The sequence below is a fragment of the Trachurus japonicus genome, chromosome 10 (assembly GCF_045865225.1).
Source record: "Trachurus japonicus isolate A0001 chromosome 10, Traja_1.0".
In the NCBI taxonomy this organism is placed as follows: Eukaryota; Metazoa; Chordata; class Actinopteri; order Carangiformes; family Carangidae; genus Trachurus; species Trachurus japonicus.
This window is the reverse complement of record NC_140916.1, coordinates 36,499,363-36,526,489: the sequence shown is the minus strand read 5'-3', so window position 1 is coordinate 36,526,489 and position 27,127 is coordinate 36,499,363. Positions and strand designations below refer to the sequence as shown.

The following is a 27,127-nucleotide window of genomic DNA, read 5'->3' as shown; positions in this document are numbered from 1 at the left end:
GTCCTTTCGCCGTAGGCCTAAGCAAAAAATTTTGTAGCAGCAGTTTTACACTGCTTACTTAGAGTTTTGATAAATGAGGCCCCAGGCCCTAAGCCCAGAGCCCAGACGCTCACAGATGCAGCTCTCCGCGGCTCATCCGCGGCGCTGTCCGTGGTGCTGAAGGTGACAGGTTAACTTGACAAACAAACTGCAACATAGTTCTGTTTGCTTATCATGTGTGTCAGTTTTGTTTGCGACTTGATAGTTTAGTTGTTGAGATTAAGAACATCACTCATCACAAAGAAAAGAAAAAGAAAAAAAAGAAAAGAAAAAAAAAGATGACGTGTCGGAATAGCGGTACCAAAAAGTGTCAGAATACCGGCATGTCTAGATAGAGGGATGTCGTAATAGTGGGATGTCTAAATAGAGACATGTCGGAATAGCGGGATGTCTGAATAGCGGGCGGACCCCCACTCACCAATACTGTGGACTGCTGGATCTGTCGAACCGGACCCGGACAGACTGTCGGACCAGAGCAATTCATTCCCATTCAATAATCAGAACTTTTCCTCGGCGCGCACTGCAGTCTCCGGTCAGTTTCATTTCCAGTCCGTCTGAGCTGCGGTCAGTCCCTGTGGACGGCACCGCCTCGGCAGGTGTTCTCACGGATGAGTGTCAACAGAGACGGTACCGGTCTGAGGCTCAGTGTGGCGGTACCGGGTGTCAGAGTCCAGCTTCTTCGGCCGTAGTTTCACAGCACAGCACGGTCAAGCTCAGAGAATGACTGGAGCTTTGTATCGATCAGGTGATCACACTGTAAAAACATCTGGTCCACCTGGGTGCCATCGATCATTTTAACAAATTAGTTAGTGTTAGCTGGATCAGCTAGATCCAGCGTGAGCTGAGAAAGTTTCCTCTGAGAGAGTTTTGTCCATTTCGCACTAGCTAGCTACAGGCTGAGGAGCAGAGCCATGGGCAGTCTATGGGGCAGAGCAGCTTGGTAACAGGCGCAAACAGCTGGCCTACACAGATTATGAGGTCATGAATGATATTTTGACTGGCAGGCAATCAGAAAGATGAGCATGGCAAATACATTTTGATATATACTATTATAAATTATATTTTATAACAATGATAATAAAAAAAAAATTGGATTCCTTTTTTTTTTTTGCTCTTTTTTCTTATCTTTCCTCCCATTTTCCGAGGCCCCCCTAGCGCCCCCTGGCGGCTCCCCACTTTGAAAACCACTGCCCTAAACAACAAATTTTCAATGATATCTCGACTATTGGTAGTCCCTATGCTCACCTTTAACTCTGGCACAGGAAAGATCACAAAACTAATTTTTGGAAAATTAAAGTTTTAAATGCATTCAAACAAAGCACCAGTATACTTCAACTCAAAATATGTTTAAAGTAAATTCTCATCACAACACTTGGGCTAGATCATGAAAGGATTTGATTTTCAATCCACATCAACTACTGTTTTGTTAATAACCTTTTTTTTTGTTACAACAGGAATTAAATATATTGCCATGGCTGATTTTAATTTACTACTTAATTTCTAACTAGGCCTACCTTCAATTCTGTGAGAAGTTTCCTCTCATCACAGAAGCTTTCTAAAGAAATTCCTGCACATTTTCTAATCCATTCATAGTCAAAGCGGTGGTGGGGGGTGCTTGGAGGTGGTAATGTCCTGGAGCAGGTGTGAATGTTCAGGAGTGTAGGGTGTGGTGGTAAATTGGGGGCTGCATGCATACCTTTTGGGATGATAATCACAGAGTATAATAGGTTAGCCAGACAGTGTTGTGTGACTGGTGAAATGTGTGAATGTGTAAACACTTTATATTTCATTCAATTTCCCTACCACCCCAACTTTTCCTGCAGGTTATCTACAAGTTAATAAGCATGTGTATGATTTATACTAAACATTTGTGTCACATTTATTTTTACCATTTCAGAAGGACAGATCCTTGATACAGTCTGCTGGATGTGAGTGTTATCATCCAAAATGGATAATGTGATGTGGTTATGATGTTAGATGACACTGATGCAAGTGATGCAGAGTCAGGTGACAATACCTGTGGACAAGTAAACCAACCAGGAACGTATTGCCCAGTCAATGTGGACATTGAGTCCCAATTGAAAAAACACACCATGCTCCATGACTGGTATCACTAGTAATATGCATATTGGTCCCAATAATATTCTGTATCTACTTGACTCATCAACGTACAACAATGTACCTTCCCTCCACACACCAGTGGAATACTTCTGGAAGTTTGTGTCTGAATATATTATTTAAGCTCTGACAACAAACACAAATGCGTTGAGTGTTTAAATGAATGGAAGATCTGTAAACACTAATGAAGGAAATGAAGCAAGTGTGGTGTTGATCTTTGCTATCTGGGATTATCACTGCAAACAAACATCAAAGTTCATGTTTTTGTAATGAATTACTATTCATAAAATATGACTGAGTTAACTTGGAGGAGAAAATATATAAAACTAGGGGCCTTATTTGGAGGGAAACCGATGGATACTTGTTTGGGACACCTTGAACTTTAAAAAAAAATGCTGGTTGCCCACGTTTCCTCAAACATTTCTACAGGGTCACATGATTCTGAAGTTACAGCCCAGTCTATTCTTCCAACCATCAACTCCGACACCTTAGCAACGGTATCTAAGGGGAAGAGACTTAGCAATGTGAGAGATCATGAGAATACAAAGGTAAACAGATGGCGCTTTCCACTAACGGCTCGGCTCGGTTGAGGTGCTTCTCCAGCTCTGAGTTCTTCATAGTTGCTCCTCAGCGGGGGCGGGGTCGTCATATCACGTCGTCTCTCTCTTGTTTCTCTCCTCTCGTCAGCTCCAGACTCACTCGTCTTCCAGTGACGACGCTCTGGCCAATCAGGGGAAGTAGGAGGTACCAGGTAGGAGGGGCTGGAGGGAAAAGAGGATAAAACCGAGTAGAGCCGTGCTGTACTGTACTGAGCTAGTGGAAAAGCACCATGAGGAGGTCCCGTCTGACCAGGACCAGGATGAAGGAGGAGAACCTGGACCGGGAAATTAGCGACTTGGATCAGAACACGACCGGAATTAAAGAGGAGAACCAGGACCAGGACTACAACATGATAAAGAAGGCGAACCAGGATCTGGATTTGTTTGGGCAGACTAGGACTACGGTGGAAGAGCAGGACACGGTCCACCAGGACAAGGAGCCCTCCAGTCCGTCCGGTTCCGGTCCACAGGTCTGTGTTTCTGTTTTCAGTGGGAGCGAGTCAAGAGATGAAGCTAACTGTTAGCTGCTAACTCTATATTGTGGTTCACTAAAAAGTCTAAAACCTAACCTACTAGTCTACTTTATTTCCTGCTGTAGTGCTGTTACGTCACTTTATTAAGTTTTTAAATATTTTTTCATGCAAGAAAGTAACTTTTTATATCCCCAATGTGCGGATAGTTTATCCAAACGCTGTTTAGAAGTTTGCTCCAACGTTTCAGAGAAGAGAGGCTTCACCCGTGTGATCATCTGCAGAGCTGGTCGGCCGGCCAACCTCCGTCGTCATCTCGGGGGAGAAAGAAAGAAAACTATAATTGCGTAGCCAGGGGTGTCAAACTCAAAATTGCCAACATTTAAAAAGTACACGTCGAGGGCCGGACTGGTTGTCTATTGAGAACCTAAAACTAACATAGCCTGTAAATAATTGCATATAGAACAACATTAATCATTAAATAAATAAATAAAATCAGTTGCATTTATTTTAATGGCTCTTAAAAAATTAATGGCTCTATTATTTTTTATCTTATGGGGGCAAGCCGACACGTGCAGACTTACACTCGTGCAGACATTAGTGACGGGACTTCTTGAGTAAAGTAATGGAGCGTTTTATTGTCAAGTAAAAATAAAAAAAGTAATGGTAACAGAGTTAACTTTTTGGGTCATCCCTGGTTACTATATCAACTCAAACGCTGACATGTTTTGCTTAGTGGAAATAATTCTGCTTGTAAGATTTGTATTATGAAGAATTTAAAAAGGAAAACAAATGACCATCCATCATTGATTGATTCTCTCTCTTTCTGTCTGTTGCCATAGAAACAGGAACACACCAAGAAGAAATCACACAGCTGTAATAAGTGTGGTAACGTGTTCAGGACCTCAGTTCATCTGAACGCTCATCGCCGGCGGCGCCAATGTGAACAGACGGTGTACAGGTGCGAACAGTGTGGCACATCGTGCACCAACTTGTCCAAACTGAAAATTCACCAGCGGATCCACACCGGAGAGAGGCCGTACAGCTGCGAGCAGTGTGGGAAGGCGTTCACTACCAGCGGAACTTTAATGGTCCACCGGCGCATCCACACCGGAGAGAGGCCGTACAGCTGTGAGCAGTGTGGGAAGGCGTTTGCTAGCTCCTCAAAGTTAACGATCCACCGGCGCGTCCACACCAGAGAGAGGCCGTACAGCTGTGAGCAGTGTGGGAAGGCGTTCACTAACAGCGGAAATTTAATGGTCCACCGGCGCGTCCACACTGGAGAGAGGCCGTACAGCTGCGAGCAGTGCGGGAAGGCGTTTGCTCGGTCCGGACACTTAATGTTCCACCAGCGGATCCACACCGGAGAGAAACCGTACAGCTGCAAGCAGTGTGGGAAGGCGTTCACTACCAGCGGAAATTTAATGGTCCACCGGCGCATCCACACCGGAGAGAAGCCGCACAGCTGTGAGCTGTGTGGGAAGGCGTTTGCTAGCTCCTCAAAGTTAACGGTCCACCGGCGCGTCCACACCAGAGAGAGGCCGTACAGCTGCGAGCAGTGTGGGAAGGCGTTCGCTACCTCTAGTGGGTTAGCGGTCCACAAGCGTGTCCACACTGGAGAGAGGCCGTACAGCTGCGAGCAGTGCGGGAAGGCGTTTGCTCGGTCCGGACACTTAATGCTCCACCAGCGGATCCACACCGGAGAGAAACCATACAGCTGCGAGCAGTGTGGGAAGGCGTTCGCTACCTCCTCAGAGTTAACGGTCCACCGGCGCGTCCACACCAGAGAGAGGCCGTACAGCTGCGAGCAGTGTGGGAAGACATTCACTACCTCTAGTGGGTTAGCGGTCCACCAGCGTCTCCACACTGGAGAGAGGCCGTACAGCTGTGAGCAGTGCGGGAAGACATTTGTTACCTCCAAACAGTTAACGGTCCACCAGCGGATCCACACCGGAGAAAAACCGTACGTGTGTGGTCAGTGTGGGAAGGCCCTCAGCCACTCCAACAGCCTGAAGAGACACCAGCAGCTCCACAGCAGCTAGAGGACGGGACGCTCCGGTCCTACACCCGAGCAACTAATGATTATTTTCATCATCGATTAATCTGTTGATATGTAAATGATTAATCGATTAATTGTTTGGTCAATAAAATGTTAAAAAATGTTGACAAATATCAGTGTGTTTGTCAAACCACCAGATGACGTCCTCAAATGTTTTGTTTTGTCCACAAACCAAAGAGAGACTCAAAGAAACCAGAAATATTCACATTTAAGCAGCTGAAATCAGAGAATTTTGACTTTTTTTCTTTATAAACTCAAGCTTAGAATGAGTTGTTTACAAATACATAGGTGGCGTGCACCCACCGGAGCGGACAAACTGGGCTCAAACGCTCTATTGAGTGCCTGTGACTCGGCTCGATCAATGTAGTTGTTTTTGTTTTTTACTGCCGTTTTGCCGTCATAAAACACACGGTGCTACAGCTGAGCAACATTAGCAGCTGTGGCGGTGTTTTTTATGAAAGATGACGTAAAGGTTTAAGAATAACAAGACCTGTAAAAGAATATTATGCAAGCTTTTAAAAATTAAGTATGGTTTGTTTAACCCTTATAGTGTAACATGTGTAATTTTTCTCAGTCATTTCAAATTGGTCTTAAAGTTTGATTTTCACTTCTAAGTTGAAGTTTAGGGTCTATAGAACAATTTGAGTCCGAGTGTCAAACACACAGATAAAAAATGGCCTCTAGGGGGCGCCGCAAAATATGTAAACTGCTACAACTTTTGATTAGATTTACCAAATTTAACAAATGAGGTATGAATGGATTCAGAAGTAAAAGGAGAAACTGGTATGCTAAACATTTGGTGACCAGATTAAAAATAAATACACTTTTAGCCCAATATATTAAATGGACTCAAGCGAAATTATGCTTTTTTAAAGATAAAGTCTGAAAATATCCTCACAGTTGCTAAGCAATTTTACTTATTAATGTTATTTCATTAAGTCAAGACTGTGTGGTGATGAAACTGAAATTGAAATGCTCATCACTCTTCTATTCTATGCCCTAGGGGGTGCCGCAAAACAGCCATAGTCTTTGTATGTATGGATTTAGGATCAGGAGTAACTTTTTTCAATCAATCAATCAATCAATCAATCAATCAATCAATCAATCAATCAATCAATCAATCAATCAATCAATCAATCAATCAAGCCAGCCAGCCAGCCAGCCAGCCAGCCAGCCATCCAGCCAGCCATCCAGCCATCAAGTCACAATCCAACGCTCCAACATGTCTGGGTTCTCTGTGAGGCCAATTATGCCACCCACTCCTTTCACCTTTTGGTTGGCTTGCTCGTGTGCTTGGTCAATCAGCATAGCTGAAAATCGCCGATTGCTGCGAGTTACCCTCCAATGTCCCTTTTCTAACTCTGCCCGGATACTATCTGGGAGACATTCCATGTCCTTTATAAAGACTGGAAGCCACCGGGCATAGTTATGATGGTCAAGCTTCTGCAGGGTTGTGACCATGAGTTTGATCTTCCGTTCGCGATGTGCTCATATGAACTCTGTTGGTACTTGTACACAAGCAGCCAGAAGGAGAATGTTGGGCTCTCTTGGGCAACTCTCTCAACCTAGTCCTCAAGGACCATCCCGGTTCCACTGTCCTCATGGCTCGCTTTAGAAGGCTGTGGAGTACCACAACAGTAACTTGATGGGCATATCTTGTTCTCATCACATTGGATGCCTTCAGAAATGATGTGGCTGCTGCCACTGAATTCACTAGCCCAGCTTCTTTCAGGGCTTCAGGCCATCCAGATCCACGCAGAAGATTTCCCATGGTACTCCACAAAGCCATTTCAATGTGGAGCCCACCTAACATCACCACAAACATGTCTTCTCTGAAGATGTCAGGGAAGGTCCACTGCATTTTTTTTGCAAAGTCATAGAGGGGTTGGTCCACTACCATCACAGGGACTTGTTGTGGGTTGAGGTGCTGTTTTTTTCACCAGGTTCATTCCATGGTGAATCATTTCTGGGGTTGCTGCTTTGTCATGAAAAAGTGGCAGGAGGGCCTCAATGCTTTTTTCCGGCTGTCCAACAACATCAGATCGAGCAGCATGGAATGTGACAGTTGACGGGTCCTGTCACTATGCCTCCAGTTGATCATGTGCCCTGGTGCGCATGACTCTTACCCGGGAGTCTGGGGTTCGAAGTCCGCCCAGGCCCTCTTCACCTTACCACAGAATGAAGAACACATTGTTGGAGTGCCACTTTCTAAATCTGAATTTTTCAGTCTTTTTTTTTGGAGTTTTTGCCTTTTTTTTATTTGATAGTACATAGTGAGACAGACAGGAAAGGGGGAGGCAGAGAGAGGGGGGAATGACATGCAGGAAAGGTTCGCCCGACACGGGACTCGAACCGGGGACGCCTGCGTTGAGGACTGTAGCCTCTACATGGGGCGGCCACCTTAACAACTGCGCCACGCACCACCCCCTAAATCAGAATTGACATAGAGGGTGTCATTTACTGCATTCATCCATGCCTCTTCATGCTTTCTCTCTGCATCAAATGAACCTCTCACCACTAGCTGCATAACTTTAACTGGAGGTTGGGTAACACGATTTCGGCCCACAGGTGGTATACAGATGTATACGAATGAGGCAGGATGGGCCCTACTATGCTGCTTTCTCCTGATTTCTTTGAGTTTTTCAGACATTCTTAATGCAACCCAGGGTTGAAAGCAGCAAAATAATTAAGAAGTGCACCAATAACAAAAGGCCTGCAAGTTAGGTGCTTCATATCACGTAGGCTACTATATGCAGCCATATTTGTGTATGGGTATCCCAGCTATCTTTATGCTATAGGGATATTCTGAACACCAATCTTAAATCCAGTTGAGTAATTACACAGCCTTTATTTACAATAACTTTAAAAATCATGTTTCATAGCAACTTTGAGGACATTTCCAGACTTTATCTTCAAAAAAAGCAAAAATTTTCTTGTGTCCATTTAATATATTGGGCTAAAAGTGTATTTATTTTTAATCTGATCACCAAATGCTTGGCATACCAGTTTCTCCTTTTAATTCTGAATCCATACATACCTCATATGTTAAAATTAGATAATCTAATCAAAAGTTGTAGCAGTTTACATATTTTGCGGCGCCCCCTAAAGGCAAGGCAAGGCAAGGCATCTTTATTTATATAGCGCATTTCATACCAAGGCAACTCAATGTGCTTTACACACAAGACAAAACATTAAAAAAAGAAGCATAAGACAGAATAAAAACAAACAAAACACTAAAAACAGAGTTAAAAGCAAGAGCAAATAAAAGTAAAAGAAAAAAAAAATAGATAAGTTTAAAGTTCTCAGCTATAAGCATGTGAAAAGAGAAATGTTTTTAACCTGGATTTAAAAGTACTTACAGTTGGGGCTGATCTCAGTTCTGCTGATAGTTTGTTCCACTTGTGAGCAGCATAACAGCTAAATGCTGCTTCACCATGTCTGGTCTGAACTCTGAGCTCCACTATCTGACCTGAGTCAGTAGATCTCAGAGCTCGACTGGGTTTATACTCTAGTAACATGTCTTTCATGTATTCTGGACCTAAACCATTCAGTGATTTGTAAACCAGGAGCAGAACTTTAAAATCTATTCTGTAGCTGACTGGGAGCCAGTGTAAGGTCTTAAGAACCGGGGTGATGTGATCTGATCTCTTTGTTCTGGTTAAAACTCGAGCTGCAGCGTTCTGAATGAGCTGCAGCTGTTTGATACTTTTTTGGGGGAGACCAGTCAGAAGACCGTTACAGTAGTCAAGTCTACTGGAGATAAAAGCATGAATCAGCTTCTCCTGATCAGTTTGGGACATAAAACCCTTAATTCTGGATATGTTCTTCAGTTGATAAAAGGCTGATTTGGTGACTGATTTGATATGGCTGTTGAAGGTCAGATCTGAGTCTATCAGCACGCCGAGGTTTCGGACTTGGTCTTTAGTTTCTAAAGACAGTGACTCAAGGTGTTTACTGACAGCAACCCTCTTCTCTTTATTTCCAAAAACAATGACCTCAGTTTTTTCTTGATTTAACTGAAGGAAATTTTGGCTCATCCAATTTTTGACTTGCTCTAAACAGTGACATAATGACTCTATTGGACTGCAGTCATCTGGAGACAGTGCAAGATATATCTGTGTGTCATCTGCATAACTATGATAGTTGACATTAGAGTTCTGTAGAATTTGACCCAAAGGCAGCATATACAGGTTGAACAGAAGGGGTCCAAGGACTGACCCCTGAGGAACTCCACATGTCATAGCCACTCGATCGGATTGATAACTACCAATGGTCACAAAATAACTCCGTTCCTCTAAGTAGGACCTGAACCATTTTAGGACTGTCCCGCTGAGTCCTGCCCAGGTTTCCAACCTGTCCAGCAGTATACTGTGATCCACAGTGTCAAACGCAGCACTGAGATCCAACATGACCAGAACTGACACCTTGCCTGAGTCAGTGTTCAACCTTATGTCATTTAACACTCTAATAAGAGCTGTTTCTGTACTGTGGTGAGGTCGGAAGCCTGATTGAAATTTGTCAAAGAGTCCACTGGAGTTTAAGAAGTTGCTGAGTTGATTAAAAACCACTTTCTCAACGATCTTGGCTATAAAGGGAAGATTTGAGATGGGTCTGTAATTGGTTAAAATGGTAGTATCCAATGTTCTCTTTTTTAAGAGCGGCTTGATGGCAGCTACTTTCAGGGGTTTAGGAAACGTGCCTGATTGAAGTGAGCAATTGATTATTTGCTGCAGATCTGTTTGGACAGAGCTTATAATAGTTTTAAAAAAGTCAGATGGTATTGTGTCAAGGCAACATGTCGATGTTTTAAGATGCTGAACTGTTTCTTCTAAGGTTTTTTGGTCAACTGTATTAAACTCTGACATTACAGTTGATTTATTCCTAGGTGATTTTAGGGATTGCATCATTGTATTATTTTGCTGATTTGTGTTGATATTTAGCCTTATGGATTTGATTTTTTCATTGAAGAAGTAAGCAAATTCATTGCATTTTTCTGTGGAAAAGAGTTCTGAAACTATCTCTTTTGGGGGGGTTGTAAGCTTATTAACCATAGCAAACAGAGCACGAGTGTTGTTGATATTCTTATTAATCATTTCAGTAAAGTGTTGCTGTCTAGCCTTGAATAGCCCATGCAATTACAAAGACTTTGTTTGTAGAGGTCATGGTGGATTTGAAGTTTAGTTTTTCTCCATTTACGCTCAGCTTTCCTGCATTCTGTTTTCAGAGCCTTTACCATCAAAGTGTTCCTCCATGGTGTTCTCTGTCTGGCCAAGGTCATCTTAGTTTTAATAGGTGCAATGGTATCAATGACATTTGAGATTTTGCAGTTGAAATTATCCAGGAGTTCATCAACTGTCTCTGCGCTCACAGTTGGTGACATGACTATAGCCTCCATAAACTTAACACTGGTATTCTCATTTATGAACCTTTTCCTAACAGATACAGAGGGTAACTGCATGTCCGGAGTTATCTGTAAGTCAAAGAACACACAGAAATGATCAGAAAGAGCCAAGTCCTTGATATCAACAGATGTAATGTCAACACCTCTACAGATAACCAGATCCAGAGTGTGGCCTCGGGTGTGTGTGGGCCCTTTCACATGTTGGGAGAGGCCAAAAGTGTCAAGAAGAGAGCAAAGTTCTTTGGCATTTGTGTCCATGTTATTGTCTATGTGAATGTTAAAATCCCCTGTTATGATAAAAAAGTTGTAGTCAGTGCAGATAACTGACAGCAGTTCGGCAAACTCATCAAAGAATTTTCCTGGGTATCTTGGTGGTCTGTAAATAATTAGGAAGAGAACTTTTGGATCACCCTTTACTAAAAAACATAGATATTCAAAAGAGCTAAAATCACCAAATATAGTTTCCTTGCACTGAAATACAGATTTAAAAATGGCAGCAACTCCCCCGCCTTTCTTACCACTTCGACACTTATTCATAAAACTGAAATTTGTTGGTGCAGCCTCATTGAGAATGGTAGCACAGCTACATTCAGTCAGCCATGTTTCACTAAGAAGTAAGAAGTCTAGATTATAGGTGATAATGATGTCATTTACTAACAAGGATTTGTTGGCTAGTGATCTGATATTAAGTAGAGCTAACCTTGTGGAGATAACAGGAGACTAAAGGCCATTTTTTATCTGTGTGTTTGACACTTGGACTCAAATTGTTCTATAGACCCTAAACTTCAACTTGGAAGTGAAAACCAAACTTTAACCCCAATTTGAAATGACTGAGCCTTAAACGACCACACTATATCGACTGTCTGCACAAATGCTTCTCTCTCCATCACCACAGAATTTCTCCCTGTTTCCCTTTTATCCACTGTTACGATGGAAATTATTTCTCGGGAGTCATTCTCCATGGCAGTGTAAGTACAGTACTGAGCACAATGTCCAGGACTGTCCATTCTTCCATCCGCTATTGAAATAGTAAATAATTCATTATTTTCAATGATCATCACATTCAAACTTCAACAAACCACTGAATCCTTTTTAATAAAAATAAAAAAAACTTCACATTACCTACTATCACCACATCTCTGGTTTGTAGGCATTCTATGCTCTTTGCTCTCTTCTCTTCCCAACATTCCTTGATGGTATCAACACAAAACGTGCCTTGAATATTGTAGAATGAAGTACGGTCCACCATCCCCATGTTCATGAAACGAAACAGTAGAGCAACTTTGTCATAGTTACTCCCTGAGAGCAAGATGTTGGTGGCCAACAGGAAGTCCCCTGCCAGCATCCCGTATTTCACTGTTGGCTGTGAGCACCACCTCCATACAACATGGCCAACAGGACAGGTCTGTGAATGAATAAAACACAACTTACTTAACATTGCTAAATACAGATGTGCTGCTAATGTAGCATAATCAAGTGTCACAAAACAATTTCCAAATTTCTTTAACTCAGAAATACTACTTGTTTGCAATGTTGTGTGACTACAACCACTCACCCATTCCATTATGCTTGCAGTACCCCTGTAGGTGATAGAAACTTCAAAGGGGGGGCGGCACTGACGCTCCACCTGGCTGAGACCAAACGTGTAAGGGCACCTTTGGAGTGGCAGCACAAGGAATGACGCTAGCTGCCTCAGACAGTCCTCATATGCAATGGAGGCACGTTTCCCGATTAGGTCATTCTCTGTTATGACATCCGGTACACCAGGAAAGGGAGGTTGAGGTAGGGGTGGGTCAACTGCTGGAGGGTCAGGCTCCATCTCTGGGATGTCATGTACAGTTCCACTGGCCTCTATTACAGGCAGACTGTCAAGGTCTGGTGGTGTCTGCAATGCTCCACCCATCCTGTAGACATGAAACATATGAAAGCAATTGTTATGTATGCATTAGTTATTAATACAAGATATAGTGGTGAAACAGTAATAATTAAATAAATTGTTAGAGTATTTATTTGAAGTGAAACATCATGAAGCAATGAGAATCAAAATAATGGTAACATACCGAACACAAATACGAGGAACGTAGTCCTCATCCTGACTGTCATCACATTCGATATCCTCCCCTGTGTCATCGCAGTCACCCCAATCAATACTGTCAAATTTGAAAATATAAAATATAAACAATCAAAGCACATCAGCAAGCCTTGTCACACTACTACTAGAGGCATTTTCAGTGAAACTTACACACTGTTCCTCAGGTCAGGTTTATCTGACCTTCATCCATAGTCTGGGTCTCAGTATCTTGGATACTTTTGGGGAAAGAAATGTCTGTTACCATAGGTGTGGATCGTAGAAAAAGTAAATGTTCAACCTATTTTATTTTCCTCAATCATATTGTAAGGATCGTGAGGCTTTATTTACCTTTCCTGTAGGGCTTCAGGGGCATCCGCGGTGCTCTCATTTACATTTAGGCCTACTTTTCCTTCGTCAACAGAAAGGGTATCAGATGGTGGCCCTCCAATGCTTGACAGTGAAGGAGTTGCCAAGATTTTTTTCCCCAGTCTGTGCCTCTTACTGGGGGTGGAGGTGCTCAGACCCATGTAGCTAAAACGATGAGTGTTTTATCATAACTGAGTGGCTCGACACAATTCTGTTCTCTCAGTAAAGATCAAGATGTATTATAAGTTTTGGTAACGTTAGCTGTTGACTAGGGGTGGACATATCAGATGGAATAACGTTATGCATGATATTTTACCGAACTGTCCTTCATTGTTGCCTCTGCTTTTATAACGTTATATAGTTTATGACAATATACATGCAAAGACCTAAAGAGGACTCCGCTTAGCATCAAATGTAAGTATCGTATTCGTATTGTCCAGCCGCTGCTGGCAAACGCGCCGACAGCGGCTGGAGACCGGATGGACAGTGCTAATGCTGCTAGCGTTAGCTGTGCTGCTATGATCGAAATGTATAACGTCATTACTCGACAGTTCAAAGTATTTGAAATGTCCATCCCCGTCGAGCTATGATGCTAACTTAGTTAGCCAAGCTTACCTGTCTAGTAGAAAAGTAGCCAATTCTGCATCGCTTTTCAACTTCCTCTCGGCTTTCAGCTCTCTCCATCGTTCAAATGCATCCCCTATGGGGGTCATCCCTATGTACACTCTCGCTTTGCCTCGCATTTTATCTTGGCGTTTTTGCAAGTCATAACGAGGTCTTTTAGATTTCGTTGCCTCCGCCATTGTAGCTCAGTCCAAAGATACCGTAGTCTCGTAACTGGCAACCTGTGGTTGCTCGGCAGCTGAGACTCTACTGACTGCAATGATTTGTAGACGGCGGTAGGTGGCGCCACATGCCAAAACATGATTTCAAAACATCAACATGATTTGCGGTCTGCAAATGATTTGTTTAAATGCGAATATCTTGGCTGTAGGATTGTTGTTGGTGAGTTCAGTATGAACATTATTCCTGAGTCTCTGTTACATATTAGGATGATTTTATGGCCAGTTGCTTTAGATTTCTTACATACTGTACCTTTAAGTTTAGGAGCTAACAGCTATTTAGAAGCAATAATTTAGACAGTGTTTAGCATTGGCTTCCATTTATTGTTGTGACCCTGGCTTCACATTTATTATCAACCATCTCTCTGCAACCAACACATATTTTAAACATTTCTTTCACCAGAGCTGAAGGACAGACCTTAAACTTTTACAATTACAAAAAACAAGCTATAAGCAACAGAACCAGACATGTTTCATTGTTTGTGCTGTTGCTTTGTTTTTCAATAAAATCTTCTTTATGCATTTTGCAGTTTTAATAATGTGATATATTCTGGGGTTAAATAGTCTCAAGATAATTTTAGAGTATTAATGTTACAGAAAATCAGTGATCAGGACCAATCAGCACAGATCATTCAACAGAGAAAGATAAGGGAAACACGGTAAGTGTTAAACTTGTGCAATACCGTAGTTTGGCCAGAAGGTGTCACTGTTTCGCACATTTTAAAACAGCAATTTAACAGAGCTGCTCCTGGTCAGGTGAAGTATGACGACCTGTACGAAGCAGATGTGACTGTTTGGTTCAGGCAACAGCAGCAGTGAGACACAAACAACTTAATTACACCTCAACATTTATTTTATCACACACAAGATGTAACTAACCGATCATACAGAGGAACCAGAGGGAGGAAGATGAAGACAGATTTAAAACAGCACTGCTGCCATACGTTTGGCTGAATGGACGGGTAATTGCAAGAAAAATATCACTGTAACTGGAGTCACATATGAACAGAGAAGAATAAAGTTTTGAAAAGTGGAGACTTGAACAACGTCCTGTAGATGACCAGTCATTAGACCCTGCAGTATGTAGTATCTGTGACAACAGACTGGCACCTACTGTTATGATAATAATGACAAAGTTCTTTAAAATCAGAGAATCACACAGTTGTCACACAATAACGTCTGTAGTGCAGCAGCTGCGGTATTTTACCTGACATAACTTGTTCACATTGCCATATTGCTCATCTCAACCACACAACTTACTTATGTGAATCCTGTTTGATCTGTTTATTTTAACTCACATTCACAACAATAAAAAATCAAGAACACTGAGCAATGATTCACTTTTTGAATGTCTCCATCCAAAGGTTTGTGGTGTCACTACCTGATCATTTACACCGATTCATTCATTCATTTCAAAACATGAGCTTTGTTTATGTTGTTCTGCTCTTCTTTATTTCTGTGGTCATACGTAATTAGGTGGGCTGTCCTATTTCAGTCTAAAGCTGGATTGGTTATGGAGATGAGGTTGATTGTAAAGAAATGAATGTATAAATAATCAATGTAAAAATCAGAGATAACATTTTTCATTACCAAAATATATTTATTTCACATGTATGCACATATATAAATATACAGATGACACTCTCAAAGCTTCAGAGTAGAAAACCAGCTGTCACTATAGTTATTAAGATTTTTTTTAGGTCATTTTCATTCTGTCCATTTTTATTGAGGTTGTGTATATCATAGTATATTATGTGTTCTTTCTTCAATACTGTATCTATTTTCCTATTTCCTATCCTCCTATTTTCTTATTTTTAATAACATTTTATTCTTCTAATACTGTGTGCTTCAAAAACTTCCTGTTTGTCCAGTTTCTATTATTCATTTTCAGGCCCATAGTGACAAATATTGGGATTTGTCACTTCTCCTTTTTTGTTATTCATGGACAGGATGTTACTAAAGCGGCTGTATCATCCATCCGTTGATCGTCTGTGGCAAAACAAAGTGAAAACGTGGATTTTGTTTCTTCTTCTCTGTCAAAGTTCATCAGCAGGTAGGATCACATTTAAATATTTATTCAACTCTTCACTTTCGTACTTTTTTCTGCTCAGCTCTGGGTTTTTCCCCTGCATCACACTGCTGCATGACCTGGTTTCACTTTCACCTCAACTAGAGTTTCAACTGAATCTGACTGAATATATCACAATTATGAAGAGTGAATGTTTATATTTATAGTAAAAAAAAAAACCCTGTCTGTCCCTCAGTGATACACGCTGTAAAGTTTCTCTCCACTCTGTCTTCTGGAGTCACAAGTGAAGGTAGGTACGGTCTGTTTTATATTATATTCAATGTTTTGGCTATTAAACAGTAGTCCATCTACTGAGCATCAACATAATAACCAGTAAACATTAGTAGTAGTCAACAAAAATCATCTGTTTTTGAACCTTGAGCAGTAGAGGACTGTGAGAAAGGTCTAAAAGAAGAGACATCATCTGTCCTTTAATGTTCTTATAAAGTTGTACTTGTATGATATCAAGTGCCAGAACTCCACACCTGAGCGGTGACACCTGAACCTTCCTTTACGAGGAAACAGCAGAGAGAGGTTAAAGCGTCTGTATCATTGGTCCTTTGTCTGGAAAAACAAAATGAAGACAATTCTTTTGTTTCTTCTTCTCTGTCACATGTTCATCAGCAGGTAGGATCACATTTAAATATTTATTCATCTCTTCACCTTACTTTTTGCTCAACTGTGGATTTTACTGTTGCAGATTTTAAAATCAATCTGAATATATCACATTTATGAGGAGTGTAGTTTTATATTATAATCAAGGCCTTGTTTTTCCCCACAGTGAAACACACCCTGGTCTATGTCACCACTGTATCAACTGGAGTCACAAACCTCCCTGAGTTTGTGGCTGTTGCACTGCTTGATGACATTCAGGCTGCTCACTGTGACAGCAACATAAACAGAGTAGAACCAAAACAGAGCTGGATGAAAACAGCTTTAGCTGAGAACCCTGAACACCTATGGTGGTACGCTGAGGAGTGTTTTGAGAGCACGCCCTACATCTTCAAGACCAGTATTCATAGTTTGAAGCAGCGCTTCAACCAAAGTGGAGGTAGGTGCATTATCGTACATTTCACTTTTGACTGTTTCTATTGTCTGCGACTCCACAAAAGCTCAACACCATAAACAGGTAGACAGTAGACCAGCCAATAAAGTAGGATCGAGAAAGATTCAGAAAACCCACTGGTAGTTTTTCTCATCAGGTCAGGACCCTGATATTTTGTAACCTCTCACATTTTACAAGTTAGAAATGAATCAAGAACCAATACAGTAAAAGTGATGTGGCCTTTTTGATGCACTGTCTTTATTAAGAGTTTATTATTTTATTAAGTTAAGAGACAAGAGAAAATTAATGGGAGGAAGATACATCAATGTCTTCATCTGAACTCAGAGTCCAGTGTTAACTTCAGTCTCTGTCTCAGGTGTCCACATCTTGCAGAGGTTGGGTGGATGTGAATGGGACGAGGAAACTGGAGAAGTTGATGGTTTTATTCAGTGTGGTTATGACGGAGAAGACTTCCTGTCACTGGACCTGAAGACACATACATGGATCGCTGCCAAACCACAGGCTGTCGTCACCAAACTGAGATGGGATGCCGACAAAGGGAGAATAAAATACAATGAGAACTTCATAACTCAGATTTGTCCTGAGTGGATGAAGGACTACTTGAGCTATGGGAAGAACTCTCTGCTGAGAACAGGTAGAGTCACATGACCTGATGTAGTTTGATGATCACAACCATAGACATATATACATAGACGCCGCATTGGCTGTGGAGCGATGTGCCTACAGCGCCGCCATATTGGAACAGGACTGACAGAGGCAGCAGTGCATGCAGCTATGGGGAAAAGAGGAACTCCTCAACCTCAAATTCGCTGAATTTTGGACCGATTTCAAAATGGTTTGATTTGTTAAAAAACGTCAGACATGTAGGTATGATACAGGATGCTTTGATATTTTAAAAATGCAGGTTTTACTACCAAAATACAAATTCTATGTTATCAGCAGACAAGCTTCGGAAAATATACCAGACTTCGGTGCCGCATATGAATAAGGGGAACATAAAAAACAGATCTTGTAGAATCACTTTTCAGAGGTCAGATGTAAGTAAAGGATAATATATTGTGAGCAGTGAAATAAACCCAGGACGGACAGAACCCTCCGCTCCAAGTTCAGGTCCCATTATAATATCACCAGCTCACTACATCATCCCGCCTATTACACAGCTGCTGCTCACTGCTGAAATAACTCATTTGAGACCAAATGTTGGTTAAAATGCAACGTTATTAATCTATAAACTACCTCTGAAAAAGAAAACTACCGGCACAGTTTAACAAGCGGCGTCCCTAGCAACGGCCCGGTTACGTGGTGCTGGTACTCCGGTTGATGAGGGGCAGCTGTCTGTCTGCTGCCTGTGTTGTCAGAGAGCAGCCCACGTGAATGTGTTGCCGTCGTCAGTACCGGTACCGGTACAATGCAATCATCGTTGCTGGTGCCGAGCAAAGTGTGTTTTGTGTGTTGTCAGAGCTCTGGAGGGGAGGCTGGCTGGCTGCCCAGCACGGGGCACTAATATAATAATAATATAATATAATAATATATACCCTTAAAAAAAACTCCTTAAATAAAGATGTATCTACTATGTCTGACATTTGTTACAAACAAACCCCGTGAAAACTGAGCGAATTATGATCACTTTGATATCATGATACCTCTATGGAAGGAATGCACTGTAGGAGTGAGTAGTCCTGTTCCAAGATGGCCGCCCTGTAGGCACGTCGCTCTCGTGGGAGGCAGCAGTCAATGCGGCGTCAATGTACTGTATATATGTCTATGATCACAACCATATTGATATATAGACCAATCAGACTGAATCACCACTGTATCATCACTCTGGTGACTGGTGATAGTCAGTGAACAGTCACTTTGACTTCTTCACTGTTAGAAGAGAGAGATGCTGTTGTTGTCATGTGGAGCTGTCAGAAGATGAATGTGTGAGTCTGAACATGTAGTGGAGACCAACGACCACCAGTCTAACTTACCTGTTGTCTCTCCAGATCTTCCCTCAGTGTCTCTCCTCCAGAAGACCCCCTCCTCTCCAGTCAGCTGCCACGCTACAGGTTTCTACCCTCACAGAGCCCTGATGTTCTGGACCAGAGATGGAGAGGAGCTTCATGAGGACGTGGACCAAGGAGAGATCCTCCCCAACCATGATGGATCCTTCCAGATGAGTGTTGACCTGGACGTCTCATCGGTCAAAGCTGAAGACTGGAGGAGGTATGACTGTGTGTTTCAGCTCTCTGGAGTGAAGGACGACATCGTCACCAAACTGGACCAAGCTCAGATCAGGACCAACGTGGGTAAGAGAGACACCAGCAGCTCCTGGATGTGACGTCATGTCTGTGCTCTGTTGGGTATTTTAGTCTTTGTTCTACAGTTGAGCTGTGAATTCATCTTCAACAACAGTTGTGAACATAGATACAGTGGTTTAAAAGCTGAGCAGCTCATCTCTTGGTTAATGTCTTTCTATGCAAGGCATTGCTATAGAACAGGTCAAAGAAGCCAAACTGTTGGGAGTAACAGTGGATGAAACTTTGTCTTGGTCAAATCATATCAATAATATAGTGTCTAAAATGAGTTACAATATCTCTAATATTAGAAGAATCACCTACCTGCTGAATGAATCAACTGTAAAACTATTAATTAATTCCTTAGTTCTGTCTCATCTGAATTACTGCCCAACAGTTTGGTCCAGTGCCTCAAAGAAAGACCTTTTTAAACTGCAGCTAACTCAAAACAGGGCAGCACGCCTTGCTCTGTGGTACTCTATCAGAGAAAGTGTCATGAGTATGCACAAAAGTCTCACATGGATGCTGGTGGAGGAGAGACTGGCTTATAGTCTTATAATGCTTTTGAGAAAGACTTATACTTAACATAAACCTGTTTTTTTTGTTTTTACAACTTCAACCGACAAATGTGAAACATAGTTATAGCACTAGACAGGCCTCAGGAAACAACTTCACCTTGCCTTTACCTAGAACCAATGCACTCAAAAGGTCAGTTATGTATAGAGCTGTAGCTCACTGGAACAGTCTCCCCTCACACTTGATCACAACCACGGGAATGTCCAGTTTTAAAATGAAACTGAGAGAAGCTGTGTTTCGTCATAATATCATGTTGCAATAGACTACTACCAAATTAGGCAATCATGTCAAGTTGAATTCAAGCATGTTAGTACACCTGCGTTGAACATTTATGCTTTAGGTTATCTCATGTATAGGTACTCTTCTATAATCATGTAACTATTTGATAATCATGTAAAAAACTATATTACTCCTCTTGATCATGTTAACTTATTTACATTGTACTACTTAATATGCATTTCTATAATCTTGTTTATATATTCAGGATAAATGATTTCATGTAATTTTTTTGTATAAACACTGTATTGTTGGAATAAGTGTTTGATTTAATGTGGACCCCAGGAAGAATAGTCTGCATCATTATGTAGACTAATGGGGATCCAAAGAATACAATAAACAATAAACAAAACCTCATCTACTAAGTGCAGCAGGGACAGCACTGTGCACAAACTAGAGATGGTTGACAAGTTTCCAGAGACAATAACCTGCTGCCTCCACAAGGGGGCAGTAAATGACCAGATGAATGTAAACAGACATCAGCTTCTACACTCTTGTGTTCTGACCTGTTGATCTGTTCTGGTCTTAAAATGGGATATTTTATATTCACCAGAGAAGTCCAGTAACACCACCGTCCCCTTCATCTCTGCACTGGCTCCTCTGGCTCTCGTCCTCATCGCTGTCACTGCATTCATGGTTTATAAACAGAAGAAAGGTGAGAAAGAAAATATAGACAGTTTTAATTTAATGACTCTTTTAATATTTAGATATTATTCTTTGAGTTTAAGTGTTTATCCAGATAAAACTGAAAACGAGCTTGAGTTTAAAAAAAGAGTTCCCTAGAGGAGAGGATCATATTCAGTGGTGATGAGCTGATCAAACACATCCTGTCATTTACAACTGATTTGTCTTTGGTTTGTTTTTTGTTTCAGGCAAAGACCGTCCATCCTGTAAGTAAAACTGATTTCATTTTGTCTGAAATGATCTTTTACACTGAAACTGATTCTAAATCATTTGATCGATGATCTACTTCTTCATTTACTGTTTCTAAAAGATTCAGTGTTGGTTAAATGGACTTTCCACAGTTTGTCACAAACAGTGTGTTTCTGATCTTACAGCTCCTGAAACCAGCTCTGAACTCTCTGAGTTTACTTGAGTAAGAGTAAAAAAGTACTTGCTTTTAAAGTTACTTAAGTATCCAAAAGTACATGCTTTTAAATTCACTTTAAGTAAAAGTAAGAATAAGAGTAAATTTCTTATTTTTCACATCAGTGAATTACTATAATTGTTTCTAAATGAATTTAAGGAGCTTTTAACTCTTGTTTGTGAGAATTAACTCTTTGAAAGCAGCTGCACTGATGAGCTGCTTTTAGGGGTTAGGGTTTCCTTCACAGACAAACACAGCTTGTGTCCAATAGGATTTTAGAAAAAAGAAAAGAAAAAAAGAGCAGACCTGAAAGTAACGAGTACTTTTCAGCCTTCCTAGAAATTAACTCGAGTAAAAGTAAAAATATTTGTCTTGGAAATGTATTCAAGTAAGAGTAATAAGTACCAAAGAAATCTAATACTCAAGTAAAGTACAAATCCTCTGGATATGTACTTAAGTACAGTACTCAAGTAAATTTACTCTGTTACTGTCCACCACTGGTTGGCGGTTCGAATCCCACTCCATCCCAGTCTCTGTCGTAGTGGGCAAGACACCTGACTGTCCCCACCTTGTTTTGTGTGAATGTGTATGTGTATGAATGTGTGGTGGTGGTTTGGAGCAGGTTGGCAGCCATACTTCTGTCAGTCTGCCCCAGGGCAGCTGTGGCTACAGACGTAGCTGACCACCACCGCTGTGAATGTGGTATGAATGAATAATGGGTTCTGTAAAGCGCTTTGAGTTCTTAGAAAAGCTCTGTATAAATCCAAGCCATCATCATCATCATCATCACCATCTTCACACTCTGTGTTCCACACCTACAAAAAACTAATCTGAATTATTCTAAGATGTTTTTAATATTCTCATTACCTTCTCTGCTTCATCAGCTATAACAACCAGATCTGAAGCCTTTCCTCTGCAGACTTCTTGAGCTTCTGTCCAATCTAAAAGTGTTCAGATGCATTTGCAGCCAGTGTGTTGTCATGTATCAGAAGAATCACATGATAATAGAAAGATGGAGCGCTCTCAGCACAAACACATTTACATACATCAGGATATAACATGAAAACAAAGTCAGTAGCTACGTGCTGTAGTGTGGTGTTGAAATGATCAAGCTACAGAGTTTAACATGACTGTGGCAGAGAGGACGACACTAGTGAAAATAGTGAAAACAATCAAACAAGATGCTGCAGCAAAAGTCTACAGATTATAACCCTCCCAGAGAAGTCAGTGGGTTTGAGGTCAGGTTAGCTGTGACTGTTTGTCTTTATCTTGCTTCTTGTGTTAAGTTGTGAAGTTCAGACGTTCTCACGCTGCTGCAGTTCCTCTTTTACCAACCTGGTATTTAATCAAGTCAAAACTTGATCAGTAAAGTGGACATGGTGAAAATTAAACTTATATCACAGACTTCACAGATTCAAGTTTCCAAGGAGCAATTAGCAAGAACAAGTCAGAAACAACATTGTGTGGCAGCATTTTATTCACAGTCATAAACAACAAAACATGAATGTTTCCACCTCACTGTCACCGACATATCAAGTTATTCTTTACATGACAAGACAACAACCTGGGAGCACAGCCCAGTAACATTGAGTGGAGAGGTACTACAGCTCCCTCTGGTGGCCAATCAGCACCAACCACCTCAAATGTTGCACACAGCAAACAGCAAACTGAGTAGTATCACTGGTCCCTTCCATCAAGCTGCTAATATACAAATGAGAAGCACAGCATCTCTAACAAAGTAGAAGAAAAGCTCATTCAGAGTCATTGATGATCAACAGTTTACTGCCGTCTGAGCTCACTCACTGGGTTTTCCTCAATGCTGCTGTCAGCACTCACACTCACTGCACATACTATATCATCTAATATCTCCTATTTTACATCTATCGACAAGTTGATATTATCTAACATGTGACTGATGTTGACAGATGATCCATTGACCTTCTCAACTTCAACTTCACAGTTCAAACAGATAAAGCTGCCCGTTCACAGATCCACTGGTTTCTCTCACTACAGTTCACTGATCTCCATCTTTGGTTTTTGAATAAAATTGCACAGTGACCTTCCACAGCAGATTCTGTCCATAAGCTGAGGGAGAAACATGATGGTTAGATGAAGGCTGAGAGATTTTATTATTTAAATTGTTCAGAAATGTGTCTCTTACTCTCTGTTCAGATCACTTCCATCGGCCCACTTCCACTTCCCATCTTCAACTCTCAGACCAATCCAGAATCCACTGGATCCAAAACTGGCATCATTGACATATTTCTGAGGACAATGGAGACACAGTTGTAGGAGATATTCAAATACACCAAGAACACTGTGGGTTGGTGGCAGAGATGGACAGAGTACTACTCGAACCCTGTACTTGAGTAAGAGTACTAATACTACTGGTCAAAATTTACTCCGTTACAAGTAAAAGTAGCTCAGTCGACATGTTACTCCAGTAAGAGTAAAAAAGTACTTGCTTTTAAAGGTACTTAAGTATCCAAAAGTACATGTTTTTAAATTCACTTTAAGTAAAAGTAAGAGTAAGAGTACATTTCTTATTTTTCACATCAATGAATTACTATAATTGTTTCTAAATGAATTTAAGGAGCTTTTAACTCTTGTTAGTGAGAATGAACTCTTTGAAAGCAGCTGCACTGATGTGCTGCTTTTAGGGGTTAGGGTTTCCTTCTCTGACAAACACAGCTTGTGTCCAATAGTATTTTAGAAAAAGAAAAAAAAAAAGAGCAGACCTGAAAGTAACGAGTACTTTTCAGCCTTCCTAGAAATTAACTCGAGTAAAAGTAAAAATATTTGTCTTGGAAATGTATTCAAGTAAGAGTAATAAGTACCAAAGAAATCTAATACTCAAGTAAAGTACAAATCCTCTGGATATGTACTTAAGTACAGTACTCAAGTAAATTTACTCCGTTACTGTCCACCACTGGTTGGCGGTTCGAATCCCAGTTGCTGTCGTAGTGGGCAAGACACCTGACTGTCCCCACCTTGTTTTGTGTGAATGTGTATGTGTATGAATGTGTGGTGGTGGTTTGGAGCACGTTGGCAGCCATACTTCTGTCAGTCTGCCCCAGGGCAGCTGTGGCTACAGACGTAGCTGACCACCACCGCTGTGAATGTGGTATGAATGAATAATGGGTTCTGTAAAGCGCTTTGAGTTCTTAGAAAAGCTCTGTATAAATCCAAGCCATCATCATCATCACCATCTTCACACTCTGTGTTCCTAGACCTACAAAAAACTAATCTGAATTATTCTAAGATGTTTTTAATATTCTCATTACCTTCTCTGCTTCATCAGCTATAACAACCAGATCTGAACCCTTTCCTCTGCAGTTCTCTAGAGCTTCTGTCCAGGTTTTCTGTTCATTAGATGGAGGGTTATGAAACACATAGCAGCTGGCCTTGTTGTGTAACCAGCCAGGTTGACACAGTTGACACTGTCTTTCTGTAACAACAGAGACAAACTAGTTAACAACATTATTGTATAGTGATTGTATTGTATTTGGTCAGTAATTAAAGGGATCTGAACATACTGTTATATTTTATGGGACAGTAGGCAGTGATGCTCCACGGAGCTCGAGTGACGTTGGACTCAATCCATTCTGTCTTCTCGGCCTCTATTTGTTGTTTTAAGTTGTTGCTCTGTGTCTTCAGCCCCTGGTTTTCTGTTTTCAGCCCCTGGTTCTTTGTAGTCAGCTGATGGTTCTCTGTAGTCAGCTGATGGTTCTCTGTAGTCAGCTGCTGGTTCTCTGTAGTCAGCTGATGGTTCTCTATAGTCAGCTGATAGTTCTCTTCAGTCAGCTTGGTGTTGTTTTCAGACATGACATAAGTAACTAGAGTCAAAAACACAGGAAGTAGAGGAGAGCTGTCACTGTTGTGTAGCATGACAGAGAATCATTGTATCAGAGCATTAACAGAGACGTGGACATGTTTGCTCACAGCTGAGTTTCTACTCACAGTAGATATCAAGGGCCAAGATCACAGAGAGGATCACCCAGCTCACTGCTATTGGTGGAACAGACTGAGTTAAGGAGCGAGGCTTCTCATCTGACACAACAAGAAGAATTCAGCTGAAATAAACTGTGAGCTTCAAAACAGTCAAAGTTTCAGTTAGAGGATTTTAACACTGAGAAAAGAAACATTTGTCTTTTTAAATACTGAATATACAGGGACTGTAAACCTTCACATTTTCAAATGTATGCATTATCATATTTATTAATCATTTTAATAACAGTTAAAAACACAAGTGTGTAGGTTATGTTAATTATCGTGAAGTAAAGTGCGTCAGTAACAAACCTAAGATGGCGGGCAGGTTGTCGTCAGTGCTCACTGCTGCATTAACATAGTCGACTTCCTCACATTCCTCTGAAACAGTTCAGATCAAACAGCAGTGTTTAAACATCTGCAGTAAATGAGCTCTTATTGTCAGTGTTACTCCAACAGAGTGGTCAAAGTCTGATGAGCTGAAAATCTATCTAAAAGTGTTCAGATGCATTTGCAGCCAGTGTGTTGTCATGTATCAGAAGAATCACATGATAATAGAAAGATGGAGCGCTCTCAGAACAAACACATTTACATACATCAGGATATAACATGAAAACAAAGTCAGTAGCTACGTGCTGTAGTGTGGTGTTGAAATGATCAAGCTACAGAGTTTAACATGACTGTGGCAGAGAGGACGACACTAGTGAAAATAGTGAAAACAATCAAACAAGATGCTGCAGCAGAAAAGATGAGAAGCTGGTAAAGCTGGATTCGGTTAGAAAGCATCTTACCTGCAGATGGAGAAACATTTGGGTTTTGGAAAGTGACAGTTGGCTGCTGAGTGTTTCTCTTCATCTTGAACACAGCATCAAGTTGACCAGTGACTCTCTATGAAGACGAGTATAAAAGTCTACAGATTATAACCCTCCCAGAGAAGTCAGTGGCTTTGAGGTCAGCTTAGCTGTGACTGTTTGTTTTTATCTTGCTTCTTGTGTTAAGTTGTGAAGTTCAGACGTTCTCACGCTGCTGCAGTTCCTCTTTTACCAACCTGGTATTTAAAGGGATAGTAACATTTTTTTTTAAAGTGGGGTTGTATGATCTACAAATAGTCTTCTACTGCAATTAAAGTATAGTGACTACAGCCCCACTTTAAGAAAATGCTACTATCCCTTTAATCAAGTCAAAACTTAATCAGTAAATTTAACTGGGTAAATATAAATATGTTCACTCAGTCAGACTGAGCAGCTGATGAGCTCTTTTATAACGAGGTGTCTTCATTAAACATTAATATCACAGACTTCACAGATTCAAGTTTCCAAGGAGCAATTAGCAAGAACAAGTCAGAAACAACATTGTGTGGCAGCATTTTATTCACAGTCATAAACAACAAAACATGAATGTTTCCACCTCACTGTCACCGACACATCAAGTTATTCTTTACATAACAAGACAACAACCTGGGAGCACAGCCCAGTAACATTGAGTGGAGAGGTACTACAGCTCCCTCTGGTGGCCAATCAGCACCAACCACCTCAAATGTTGCACACAGCAAACAGCAAACTGAGTAGTATCACTGGTCCCTTCCATCAAGCTGCTAATATACAAATGAGAAGCACAGCATCTCTAACAAAGTAGAAGAAAAGCTCATTCAGAGTAATTGATGATCAACAGTTTACTGCCGTCTGAGCTCACTCACTGGGCCCTAGTTTCCTAGACCGAGCGAAGTCTAAGTGCGGCGCGGCTTCGCCACGCCAATGAGGCGTGTCCAGGTCCATTTCGCAAGTTTGGTGGGCAGCGCAGTCCGACTTACACCAGCTCAAGCC

The 27,127-nt window shown here is 41.2% G+C and overlaps 3 protein-coding genes and 1 long non-coding RNA gene across 4 annotated transcripts in view; 2 read left to right on the top strand and 2 right to left on the bottom strand.

Annotated features, from left to right (window-relative positions):
• Positions 1-4,299: 4,299 nt before the first annotated feature.
• LOC146980351 (uncharacterized) overlaps positions 4,300-27,127 on the top strand; it is a 96,728-nt gene continuing 73,900 nt past the window's right edge. The window contains exon 1 of the mRNA XM_085788879.1: positions 4,300-5,260. Coding sequence (XP_085645005.1) covers positions 4,315-5,260 — 946 coding nt within the window. The 5' untranslated portion in view covers positions 4,300-4,314. The remainder of the gene's footprint in view (positions 5,261-27,127) is intronic.
• On the top strand, positions 15,916-21,128 carry LOC146980358 (major histocompatibility complex class I-related protein 1-like). Its single transcript, XM_085788884.1, has 6 exons — positions 15,916-16,018; positions 16,815-17,084; positions 17,455-17,733; positions 19,088-19,390; positions 20,784-20,885; positions 21,103-21,128. Exons 1-6 carry the CDS (start codon positions 15,916-15,918, stop codon positions 21,126-21,128), a joined length of 1,083 nt encoding a protein of 360 aa, XP_085645010.1.
• Positions 22,774-24,765, bottom strand: LOC146980357 (uncharacterized). The gene is made up of 3 exons (XR_015036787.1): positions 24,602-24,765; positions 23,479-23,582; positions 22,774-23,402 (listed from the first exon to the last, which is right to left on the bottom strand). It is a non-coding gene; the product is annotated as an uncharacterized LOC146980357 (long non-coding RNA).
• LOC146980356 (uncharacterized) lies at positions 24,834-26,202 on the bottom strand. The gene is made up of 4 exons (XM_085788883.1): positions 26,096-26,202; positions 25,617-25,685; positions 25,278-25,367; positions 24,834-25,153 (listed from the first exon to the last, which is right to left on the bottom strand). Exons 1-4 carry the CDS (start codon positions 26,157-26,159, stop codon positions 24,834-24,836), a joined length of 543 nt encoding a protein of 180 aa, XP_085645009.1. The 5' UTR covers positions 26,160-26,202.

Bases quoted from the DNA above. Each gene is read 5' to 3' on its own strand.
- LOC146980358 (XM_085788884.1), top strand. From the start codon at position 15,916: ATGTTACTAAAGCGGCTGTATCATCCATCCGTTGATCGTCTGTGGCAA. The intron at 16,019-16,814 runs GTAGGATCACAT...TTTTCCCCACAG, and splicing joins CTGTCAAAGTTCATCAGCAG to TGAAACACACCCTGGTCTAT. The intron at 17,085-17,454 runs GTAGGTGCATTA...TCTCTGTCTCAG, and splicing joins GCGCTTCAACCAAAGTGGAG to GTGTCCACATCTTGCAGAGG.
- LOC146980356 (XM_085788883.1), bottom strand. From the start codon at position 26,159: ATGAAGAGAAACACTCAGCAGCCAACTGTCACTTTCCAAAACCCAAAT. The intron at 25,368-25,616 runs GTTTGTTACTGA...TTGTTGTGTCAG, and splicing joins CAACCTGCCCGCCATCTTAG to ATGAGAAGCCTCGCTCCTTA. The intron at 25,154-25,277 runs GTGAGTAGAAAC...TTTTGACTCTAG, and splicing joins CTTGGCCCTTGATATCTACT to TTACTTATGTCATGTCTGAA.